Consider the following 11,783-nt stretch of genomic DNA (forward strand, 5'->3'; position numbering starts at 1 on the left):
AAGATGGCCGCCGCGGAGTCGTCCCAGAGGGCTCCGGAAAGGCGGGGGCGGGGCTGCCCGGCGCTGGGGCTGGGGGCGGGGTGTCCTTGTGGTTTGAATGGGTGGGTGTTACTGTGATTAGTCCTGACTGTGTAGGGTGCCAGCAACATACTACACATAGCTTTTTGAGCGCCTAGTGGGGGTCGGCTGATAACCCGCAACTTACTTCGTCCTCACAGACGTCTCTTCTCCTGGCTTCCCAGATACTGTATGTACTCTTAATTTTTCTCTTATGTCCTCATGTTCAGTCCAGCCTCTGATGTTGGGGTTAGTTCTTTTCCAGACACACTCCTTGGGTGACTATCCAGTTTCCTGGCTTTAACAATGAATACGACTCCCAAATATATATATCCAGGCTGAATCTCTCACAGAGATTCGGATTGATAACCAGTGCCTACTTGGTCTCTCCATCTGGATTGCCTACAAGGCACTACAAACTTAAATATGTTCAAAATGTAACTCTTGATTCCTTCCCCTCTCACTTTCACCATCTCAGTAAATGTCATTTTGATTCTTCACTTGTCAACAGCTTCTACATCCAATCCATCAGTAAATCCTGCAGTCTCTAAAATAGATCTTGAATTCATCCACTTCTCCATGCCCGTGCCACTACCTAGCCCAAGCCACTTTCATCTCACCTGGATGACCACATCAGCCTCTTAACTCAAATTCCTTGTCCTGTCCCCCTGTATCTGTTCTTATATAGTTGCCCACATGTTGTTTTAAAATATGTAGTTAATACTATGTACCCTGCACTCCACTAAGACTTATCTCAAAAATTAGATGTCACTCATGCTTAAAACTCGAATGGTTTCCCTTTGCTCAAGGAACAGAATCTAAACAAACCACCACCTAAAGACCATATCTAGTTATTGCTATATTTCTAATTTCACCTCACACCACTCTCCCCATTCCTTGGCATTTCCAGCTACACTTGTTTTATCTTTCTCAGACATGCCAAGCCCTTTCCATCATCGGGCTGTTGCACTTGCTGTTCATTTTGCCTTGGATGCTCTTCCCTCAGCTGTCTCATTCTCACGTCTGAACTCAGATGTCACCTCGGGTCTTCTGCAGTTATCCTCTCACCATCCTATTCCCTTTGAAGCATGAAGTATTAGTCTGTAATTATCATGCCTGCTCACTTACTGTCTTCCACACTAGAATGTAAGCTCCGTGAGACTTTGCCAGTTATCTTCAGTACATGGTAGGTGCCCAATAAGCATGTGATGACTAAATACTAAATAAATAACTCTTTTTGGTAAAAATTTAATCCGTTTTACAGGTGAGTGAAGTGGGATAAAATGGCATAACTCACTCAAGATCATAAGCTATTGAGTAGCAAAGACAAGAGTTAAGCACAAGTACTCAAGAACCTGTGTTTTACACTCTGTCTGAAGTGCAAAGAACACCTGAATGTCAAATGCAGCCAGGACTCTGGGATAACACCCGAGGAACAAGTCCTGCAGCAGCAGTGCTAGGAGACAGAAGAGGACCATGGTTCACATGCTCAGGAAAAGCCATCAGTAGCAACAATCAACCACCTACTGAGACTCTGCCATAGTCTCCCCACTATAAAGTGGAGGTTTAATAATGCCTCTGCCATTCACTGGCAATACAATCTAGGAAGCTGCCAAACTTTACTGAACCCTTGCATGTGTCTGTATAATGAAAATGTTATTATACATTTACCTCACTTTGCATATATGTATACATTATATATATCCCTCACTTTGTCAGAACTTAAAATTTGTAAAAATTTACAGGCTGGACATTGTGGCTCACACGTGTAATCCCAGCATTTAGGGAGGCCATAGCAGGAGATCACTTGAGCCCAAAAGGTCAAGGCTGCGGTGAGCAGCCACTGTACTCCAGCCTGGATAAGAGTGAGACCCTGTCTCAAAAAAAAAAAAAGAAGTCTGACACATAACTGAAGTGGCCAGCAAACTGTTATCCTTATCCTGAAAGCTGCATTGTAATTGCTTTTTTATCCTGAACACTGGTATCTTATGCTACAACATCCCATTTCCTGACAAACAGGGTTGAATAAATGCTGATAAATCAATATAAAAAAGGCTTTCACCTGAACACTTGGTTTCAAAGCCTATTAAACACTAGAAGTAGAGTTATCTGTATTCGTTTTTCCAATAAATATTTATTTCCAGTAAGTACTACATGACTATCTTACATATAGTCACTATTCAAAGGACTGGGGTAAAGACAACAAAATTCCTAGTCTCAGAGCTTCTACTCTAGTGAAAGAAAGTGAAAGTTACCAGTATTCAGATGGAGTTTAAAGCCAGTAGACAGTATATTGAGCGACACTATAGAGTGCAAATTTGACAAGATAGCATGGAAGCCCATTTTATTTATTTATTTATTTATTTTTGAGATAGGGTCTCACTCTATCACCTAGGCAGGAGTGCAGTGGCATGCTCACAGCAACCTCCACCTCCCGGGTTGAAGCGATTCTCCTGCCTCTGCCTCCTGAGTAGCAGGGATTATAGGTGCACACTACCACACCTGGCTAATTTTTGTTATTTTAGGTTTCGTGATGTTGCAGGCTGGTCTCAAACTTCTGAACTCTGGTGATCCGCCCACCTCAGCCTCCCGAAGTGCTGCAATTACAGGCGTGAGCCACCGCACCAGGCCGAAGTCCATAATTTTAAAGACTATTTAGTAAATTTCCATTTTGTAGCTCAATTTTGTTAGCTATGGCTTTATAAATACCCTGATAATTATATTTAGTAGCAAATCAGACACAATGTATTAAAGATTGATGAGACAAATGTATTAAAGATAAATTCAAGAGCACAGATATGATATGCATACTACTGAAATAAATAGTGTGATTTATAAATGAGAAAAAGTTAACAATGAACAGTATTTCAGAAGTTGAAAAGGTGACACTAACAGTGCTAAATACACAGGCTTTTATTTTCTTCAGATTGTTTTTTCATGAATATAAAGATGAGGAGTCCACTCTGCAACCTAAAAATATTTACTTATTAAAACTATATAATACTTTAATAAACTATACAAAAAGGTCATGAGACAAACATCTGCATTTATGGAACTGCATGTCAGTCAGGCCAGTTCCCTGCAGAGGGAATTCCTAGCATGACCTCATTCATCTGTGAGGACACAGAGCAGTCCTTGTTTAGACAGACACATTCATCTACTGCTCAGCATGGTCGACCTTCCACTTCTTGATGGTTTCCTTCTGCTGTGAATGCGCATGTCCAGTTGTCTGCTTCTTAGAGCAGACATTTACCTGAAAGAAAATGTTACTATAATTAGTTACTGGTTATTAATTTGGATCTGTGTGAAAAGCCCAACCTATTATATATTATAAAACCTTTCTCAAAAGACATTTTGATAATAAGGCCAGTGAATTTTTCAAGGGTTAAGATAACAAATACATTTCCAAATAATATCTGAGTAATTATAAGCTGTTGGGCAACTTCTTAAAGAAAACATTACTACAGAAGCATTTTCAAAACAAAATCCTACAAAAGAATTTCAGATCTGAAGTTACCTTCCTCATCCACCAGCCATTGGAGGAGGACTAGGGCCATGCAGATGATTGATTCTACCCATTCTTCGGGGAGGGTTTCCCGGTGGCCTAATAAAACAAAAAGTTAGTATCTACTGTTTGACAGACACAACTTTGTCTCCTTTTAAAAGCACTCAACTAGACCCTTTTCTTTTTCAGCACCCGCGTGATCCTAAGACACAATTTAAAATAGAAACTACCATTTTAGGTCATGAGGCAAAAATAAAACACTTAAAGGGACTAGATACATAATGCACACAAGGAACTGAGTCAAGAAAGGATTGTGATGAACTGAACAGCACCTCCAGTAATGCCCCACTGAAACCCAGCTCCAGCTGATTTTTGCCAGGTAAAAACATAAGCCTAGCCCAGTGCTACTTGATCTTGATCTTTAAGGCTTTTTTTTTTTTTTTTTTTTAATTTAGAGACAGGAGTCCCATTCTGTCTCCAGGCTGGAGTGCAGTGGCACAATCTCAGCTCACTGCAACCTCCACCTCCTGGGTTCAAGCAATTCTCCTGCCTCGGCCTCCTGCGGTATCTGGGACTACAGGCGCACACCACCACACCCAGCTAATTTTTATATTTCAGTAGAGACGGGGTTTCACCATGTTGGTCAGGATGGTCTCGATCTCTTGACCTCGCGTGATCCACCCACCTCAACCTCCCAAAGTGCTGGGATTACAGGCGTGAGCCACCGGCGCCTGGTGATCTTCTAAGTTTTTAATTAGCAACTGGAAATCCAGATGTTAAAAAGAAATCTTCAGATTTTAATGTTGGCCATCAGTTTTCATCCTCTAATTTAGACTTTTCCCATGGGATATTTGATGTCTATTTTAGTTTTGTCAGATTAACTCTGATTATTATCAAATCAGATGCAATTTGACTTTTACAGTAATGCATTAATTTTCTAAAACAGGATTTAAACTCTTAATTTCCACAAATCTATCTACCTAAAATATCTAATTTAATTAAGATATACAAAGAGATAAAAAGAACTACTATCAATTTAAAAAGCTGTACCCTCTTCCATCATCATATCTGGAATCAGATGAGTTTCCATAGCTTCTTCTTTTTTTCACATCTTGCTGAAGCAGAGTTTTGAAACTGAAACAAGGGGCAGAAAACAACAAAGGTATCACTTTTGACAACATTCTAAAATATATTTCCATGGTTTTTAACTATCATCTCTGTGAGAGGATTACTAAACTCACTTAGCTCCTAAACCACATTTCTTGCTGTCAGCTGGACAACACCATTGAACTTAAGCATGTGTCTAAACTGAATGTGCTATGTTGTCCACCAAATCCACCCTTCCTTGTATTTCTTATATGCTAATAACTCCCCTAGACAGAGCATGAAACCAGAGTCATCCCTGACCTCCACTTTAAATCAGCCATCGGGTTTTTACAGTGTCTCATGTTCATTTCCCCTGCAAAAGTCTACCTAACATCTTGGGGAAGGAGGGGCCGAGGGTGGTGTGGCAAAGGCACAGGGCTTCTGGGAATCCATTTAAATGGAATTTTTAAAAATGATACGTAAAATTATATGGAAGGATTTAACCGAGTTTATAAAGTACTTTTATAAACAACATGGAGTAGGTGAAATTTGTAAAAGAGTAAGTTTTGGATTAGGTAACTTAGGGCCTCTCGTGCCCTGTTGTATTTTTCTATGGAACCATCTCTTCCATTTTACATTCTACACCATCTAATTTATGCTATATACAGCTATAAAATTAAACTTCCGAAACCACGGCTAAGATCAAATTAAGCATAAAGACCACAGCCTGATACTCAAACTTCTTCATCCTTCATGTGGTTTCCTTTATCTGGGATAACTTCCTCTGATGCTCACCTCCCACAGTCGTGCCCACCCTTGCAATATGAAGATATTTACTGACAGTAAAGTCAATGAAAAAGGGTCTGTCTCCCATATCTTTCCATCCCTACAGTTCTCTGATCATGAGACACTCAAATATATACGTTCAAATTTAGGAATAAGTAAGACTTCTTAATTGTTGAACAATTCTAACAAACAGCATGTAAAAGACCAAAATATGCATTTAACTAGTAACTGCTTACAATTATGAAGACATTTAAACTTTTGTCTCCTTTACCAATTCTAACCCTTCATTATAAAAAACTTCACTACTTTGGAATTTTTTTAAAAAAAGGATATAAAACCCTTTATTTACTTGTTATATAATATGGAATGAACGTTGCACACACACACACAAAAACAAGAATAGTAGAGAGAAAGTGAGGCCCAGTCATTTAGCATTAGAATGGACAGACCCAGCCATAGGTTGAAGTAGTTACCACCAAGGTTAAGACGTGGTCAAGTTTACCAATCCAATTAACATATACTCATAAGATGTCTGGTGGTAGCAGCTTTATCACTAAAGTATATTTCCCTATGTAAAGCTATTTTTAAAATTGCAATAGATAACTGTTTCAGGAAAACTGAGCTTATTTAAGACACCTAACATAATGCACACAATGGACTCCTGTCAACTTAAATATCAGGGCAATTAAGAGCACTTCTATACTTACAACAAAACCACAAACTCAGCTATTCCCCAGAAGAAATCTGTTATCAAAGATAATCTCCATGGAGACTGACTCCGGCTGTCCAACACTTGTCCTACAGATAAGAATTAAAGAAACTTTAGTGAGTGCTACAAATCCCTAACCCAAGAGGCATCATGTTTAGTTAGGTAACAATGACTGACTTGGGTTTCAACTTGCCCACTGGTCCAAACGGCCAACACCAGAAGAAATCTGTGAGCATCATTCCAAGGAAAGGTTCGGAGGAGTAATGTTCCATTATCTAGGACATTCCTCTAGTATGTCAAAAGTCTACTACAGTTCATAAACTTGGCGGGTGACTTCATTCTATTCAACTACTTTCTCTCTTTCTATAAATATATAACAAAGGCTGGGCACGGTGGCTCATGCCTGTAATCTCAGCACTTTGGGAGTCCAAGGCAGGCGGATCATGAGGTCAGGAGATTGAGACCATCCTGGCTAACACAGTGAAACTCTGTCTCTACTAAAAACTATAAAAAATTAGCTGGGCATAGTGGCACACACCTATAGTCCCAGTTACTCAGGAGGCCGAGGCAGGAGAATTGCTCAAACCCGGGAGGCAGAGGTTGCAGTGAGCCCAGATTGCGCCACTGCACCCTAGCCTGGGCGACAGAGCGAGACTTGTCTCAAAAAAAAAAAAAAAAAATTGGTTTATATATATGTGTGTGTGTGTGTATATATATATGTATAAAAAACAAACATTTATCATGGTTTAAAAATGTAACAATGGTTACCAATCATTAACCATTTTAAAGAGTATAGTCTGTGATATTAAGTACATTCTACATTGATGTACAATCATCACCACCATCCACCTCTAGAACTTTTTCATCTTCTCCAGCTGAAACTCTATACCCATTAAACCCTGATTCCCATTACCTTCTCCGCCCAGCTCCTGACAACCACCATTCTACTTTCTGTCCCTACAAATTTGACTCCTCTAGGAACCTCGTAAAAGAAGAATCATACAATTTCTGTCCTTTAGTGACCAGCTTTTCACTTGGCATGTCTTCAAATTTCATCCATGTTGCAGCATGTGTCAAAATCTCCTTCCTGAAGGTTGAATAATATGTCCTTATATGTATAGACTACATTTTGTTTACCCAATCATATCTGTCGATGGACACTTGAGTTGCTTCCACCTTCTGACTACTGTGAATGATGCTGCTATCAACATGGGTGTAAAAATACCTCTTTATTCAAGTACTTTGAAGAAACAAATGGGACGGGTGAATATAAGGAATGCTCACACCACTTCCATATTCCTAAACGTGTTGAGTATTCTCATTTACAAAGTCTCTTGCCTGTATAAAAAGATTGCTTATTCATACTCTTACAAGGCTTTGGAATCAGTTATTTTTATAAAATTCTTATAAAGAGTGTGTATGCTCTAAGTAGTAAAGAGAATTTGTCTTGTTCTTCATTAAAATAACTACTGTTTTCTATAATTGCATACTCTTAATTCTAATAGACTCTAGTTTTATCTTAAGCAAAACTGGATCTATTTTTCAAACCACTTTAATAGAAGCTATAACATAATTTGGTACACTATCATTTCAGCCTTGCAAATCAAGATGTCAGAATATTTGGGGGGAAGAATAACTGTCAACTACCTCTCCTTTCCATTATCCCAAGAGTTAACCCCACTCACCGCTACCCACTCCATGAGGGTTTACTTTTCTCTTCTTGACCAGCTTAATTTCAGATATTCACTTGGATCTAAGCTCTCACTGTGCTACTGAGAGCAAGGGGCTACAAAACTTTACAGGGTGGATGACAGGCTTAGTTCTCTGCCTCTTACTAGCTCTGCTTCGTTGGCTGATGTGACATTTTCTCTCTCCAACAAAAAGTATTCCAGGGCTAGCCATCACATAAGATTGTTGAGAGGGGAAAAAAAAAAAAAAAAAAGGTCATCTGACAGTAAGAGAAAGATTTTGTCCATTAAGTGCTGATAATACAGTCCTAAGAAGGTGGATCTAATTGGAACCTGTCATTTCTTCCTCTGTGATTCTATCTTGCTTTTCCACTTTCCCTTTCTGAAGGCAGAATGTCCCTTCCACCAATATCCCCAGATAGAAGTAAGGTGTTTGAATGCAGTTGCGTTTCTCAACTCTTAAAGTGCCATAAAGGGTCCTAATCAGCTACTTATGTGGACCAAATGAAATAATGCGAACACAGTAAGACACAACAAATACAAGGAATTATTCAATAATTCATACAAAAGCTTCCAGCCTTACGCTTATATCACAAAGGCTATAAAACAGGCTATAAAACAGACCAAAGTCTGAAAGCGCCCAAAACTAAGATGGAATTTTGATGCTTTTCTGTAGTGTCCATCAATCTACTTGTTTCAAAGATTTTTAAGTGGGAGATGAGGAGGGGAGATTTTGAAAAGTCAAGAAATGCAAAAGTGCACTCGGCCAGAAGGCTTCCCATCGACTACCTTACTCCTCTCTGGAGAAAAACAGATGACTCAAATAGAACCAAGACCTAGTTCCAGTGATCCACAACTCCTTGTTAAGGCTGCACCAAAAAATTTCACCTGAGTCAAACAGGTGGGCAGGCAGCTCTAGCACTGATCTGACACAGTCATGTCCTTCCTTTTCGGTCATCTTTGTGAGGTCGCAGAATTAAGTCTCTCGGATTCTCCATTCCGGTAATAATTAAGTTGCTCCTAAGGGAAGATAGTACTTCTTCCCGTGCCCCTTGAAATTCGAGCAAAAAGTTCCATGTATGACTAGCTACCCTCTCCTGGGGAAAAAGCCTATGCAAAGCTTTCATCTAATTATCATCCTAGGTCGGCTCGGTCTTTTTACACGTTGTAGAAAGGGGCAGCAAAGTAGGTAACAAGGACGCTGACGCCAGCCTACCTGGGTTCGAATCCCGACTCAGCCATTAACTGTTACCTCTGTGATCCTGGGCAAGCTATTTAATCTATCTGCGCCTCAGAGTTTCCACCCGTAAAACGGATTCAATGTGACGATAAGCAAATAACTGAAACAGTGCCCAGGGCACAAGCGCTACGTCTACAGCGTCGGCGTCGTTGTCCTTACTAGTTTTAAGGATACCGACACCCGAGAGGAAAGACCACCCTTGCAAATCCACAATCAAGCGCTTGCTATACGAAGGCGGGGTTGCAGGGCTCCCAATACTCAGCGTGAGGCCGGCGGGACCTCGGCCCCCGACTGCCGGCTCGGAGACCATCTGCTGACGCGCCACAAGCCGGGGCGACTTCGCGTCCAGCTCTGCCCGGCCGCGGAGCGCTAAGCCCAGGGGGCGCACCGGAGCCAAGACTCGGCGAGCGACGATGAAAGGAACCTGGGGTCCGATCTTATAAGTCACCGGTCGAAGCCACAGTCCGCTCTCAACTTACCGTTCGAGATATAAACCATCTTCTCCCACTACCCGGCTCCGGATCGACCGGGCGCCTCGCCCCTCTCGGCTTCTGTATCTCCCTCTGCTCCCCGCCCTTCTAGCGTCACAGGCCGCGATTAGACAAAATGATGACGAGGACTAAGGTAGGCAGAGCCCATTGGCTGCTGAAAGAGACGCGCCCCCGACGGGCGTTTTTGCGTCGTCATACCAGCGACTTCCGGTTAGGCGGGGGCGGCCGAGCGGGCAACCGGATTTGACGTTAAGGACTACCCTGTAAGCCCTGGGTTTCTAGTTCTCTATCCGACTTGATCGTGGGGAGTTGGTTCCCACCGCTCAGGGAGGGAAACTGTTTTCTCGCTGATTGATAGGCTCCAGGTCGGGGAAGGAGAGGCTGTCCTGTGTGAAGTGGCTTGAAGGGCCTCTGACAGGAGGAAATGCTTCCGAATTTTCCAGACATGTTGAGGTTTGAGGGTGCTGAGCTTGTGAGATATGGTAGGAGGGTGCTGACTACAGGTTAAGGAACTTTATTGTCACGCCTTTGGGAATATACTGCCAGGCTTCTCCTAGATATATTCATTCTCTTTAAAATGAACATCTCTATCTGGGTTCACCAGAAACTGAGTTTTTCTTAGCCTTTTGTGAGGCAACTGAAAAGTAAATTTAACTGTAGACCCTTTCTCTGCTTCTTATTGATGGCGACTGCTTCTGACCACTTTGTTGATAGACGAATTAGAAGGCATGTCTTGGACAGTCACTAAATGTGGACCACATACCATGGATATTTACTCTGCTCCAGTCACTGGGCTGCTTCTGTTCCTTGAACGTGGCCATTTCATTCCTATCTCAAGGCCTCTGCACTTGGCTGTTCTTTCAGCGTGGAGACCTAATGACTGCTTCCTTTGGCTCCCCCCTCTTCCCCCGCCCCCCCAGTTCTCAAGCCGTGTGTCATCTCTTTGGAAAGATTCCTAATCACCTTCCAGAAAATGAAAATTACATGCTGGAAATCTATTTTGAGTTTAACAACGTCGGTTAAGATTTTATGTTCTAATACTTAGAAGTGACAAAGATCTAATTTTATGTTGATTTTGGAGAGAGCATTTTCCCCAGAAAAGTTCATAATAGGACAAGACAATATCCTTCACCTCACTTGGGATTTGTGCAGCACAATCATAAAGGATAATTTCTGAAAAAATATTAGGGCGGGGCCGTTAATGTTCCCAAGGGCCTTTCTTAATCTAGACCGTGCCACCATCATCTCTCACCTGCTGTATGCTAGTTTCCTTCTAACTGAAATCTCGGGTTCCGTCTTTTACCATCCTTAGGCAGTTTTACAAACTGTAGCAAGATCGATCTTAAAACGGAGATCATCTCATTCCCTTGCCTAAAACCTTTTGGACACTAAAATTTAGTGATTTCCTATTGCTCTTAAAATCTAGTTCCTTGTCATGGCCTACAGGCCCAAGGTGACTTGTCTTCTTGATTGCTCCTCTCACTGTACTTCCGGCCACACCTCCCGCTCCCCCCAGATTATGCTCTGGCAACTTTGTTGTTTTAGTTTGTGAACACCCCCAACACCCCCACCCAGTTTATGCTCTGGCAACACTGTTTTAGTTTGTGAACACCCCGGATTTTACTAATATCTCCAGGACTCTGCCTTGCTTGTCTCTACTTGGAACCCTCCTCCTCTGACTCCTTGCACATCCAGCTCATTTTATCCTTTAGCTCTCTGCTTAGTTGTCACCACTTCTGGGTGCCCTTCCCTGGCCACTCATCTCTGTATTTATTTTCTTCATAGTAATTCACATTGTGAAACTACCTGATAATTGATTTTTGTCTCTTGCCCTCAAGAAAATATAAGACATAAGAGGTCAGGAATCCTGTCTGCCTTATTGTCTTTTATAATCTTCAACGTCTATCATAGTTCTTGGCAAGTAGTAGGTGCTCAGATATTTGTTGGTTGGTTGAATGAGACTTTTATAGACAATTTTTTGACAATTCCTTAAAATCTCTCCAATTGCCAAAGGAAGAAACTAACATTGGGATCTCCTGAGTATCAGACATTGTGAGGCTATCTCTTCCTCTCCATTCCTTTATCTAGATCATTTTTGCCTGAGATTTAATGCAGTGATTTCCTAATGAGCTACCTCTAGTTTCTCCATACTCCATTTCATGCTATCTTCAGCTGTTAGTTTAATCCAGTCTTGCCTCTCCCACTCACAAACCTTCAGTTT

General features: G+C 41.4%; 1 protein-coding gene across 3 annotated transcripts; it reads right to left on the bottom strand.

The window, feature by feature from the left end:
• Positions 1–2,175: 2,175 nt before the first annotated feature.
• SELENOK (selenoprotein K) lies at positions 2,176–9,793 on the bottom strand. 3 transcript variants are annotated; one of them, XM_033210148.1, is made up of 5 exons: positions 9,551–9,793; positions 6,142–6,232; positions 4,613–4,696; positions 3,575–3,661; positions 2,176–3,310 (listed from the first exon to the last, which is right to left on the bottom strand). In XM_033210148.1, the coding sequence occupies exons 1-5, from the start codon at positions 9,567–9,569 to the stop codon at positions 3,307–3,309; spliced, it is 285 nt and encodes a 94-aa protein (XP_033066039.1). In that variant the 5' UTR covers positions 9,570–9,793; the 3' UTR covers positions 2,176–3,306. The 3 variants fall into 2 exon arrangements, with proteins under 3 accessions (XP_033066039.1, XP_033066041.1, XP_033066040.1); XM_033210149.1 differs by lacking the exon at positions 2,176–3,310 and having other exon boundaries at positions 3,571–3,661.
• Between the last annotated feature and the right edge of the window lie 1,990 nt (positions 9,794–11,783).

The sequence above is a fragment of the Trachypithecus francoisi genome, unplaced genomic scaffold (assembly GCF_009764315.1).
Source record: "Trachypithecus francoisi isolate TF-2019V2 unplaced genomic scaffold, Tfra_2.0 Lachesis_group0, whole genome shotgun sequence".
Lineage (NCBI taxonomy): Eukaryota > Metazoa > Chordata > Mammalia > Primates > Cercopithecidae > Trachypithecus > Trachypithecus francoisi.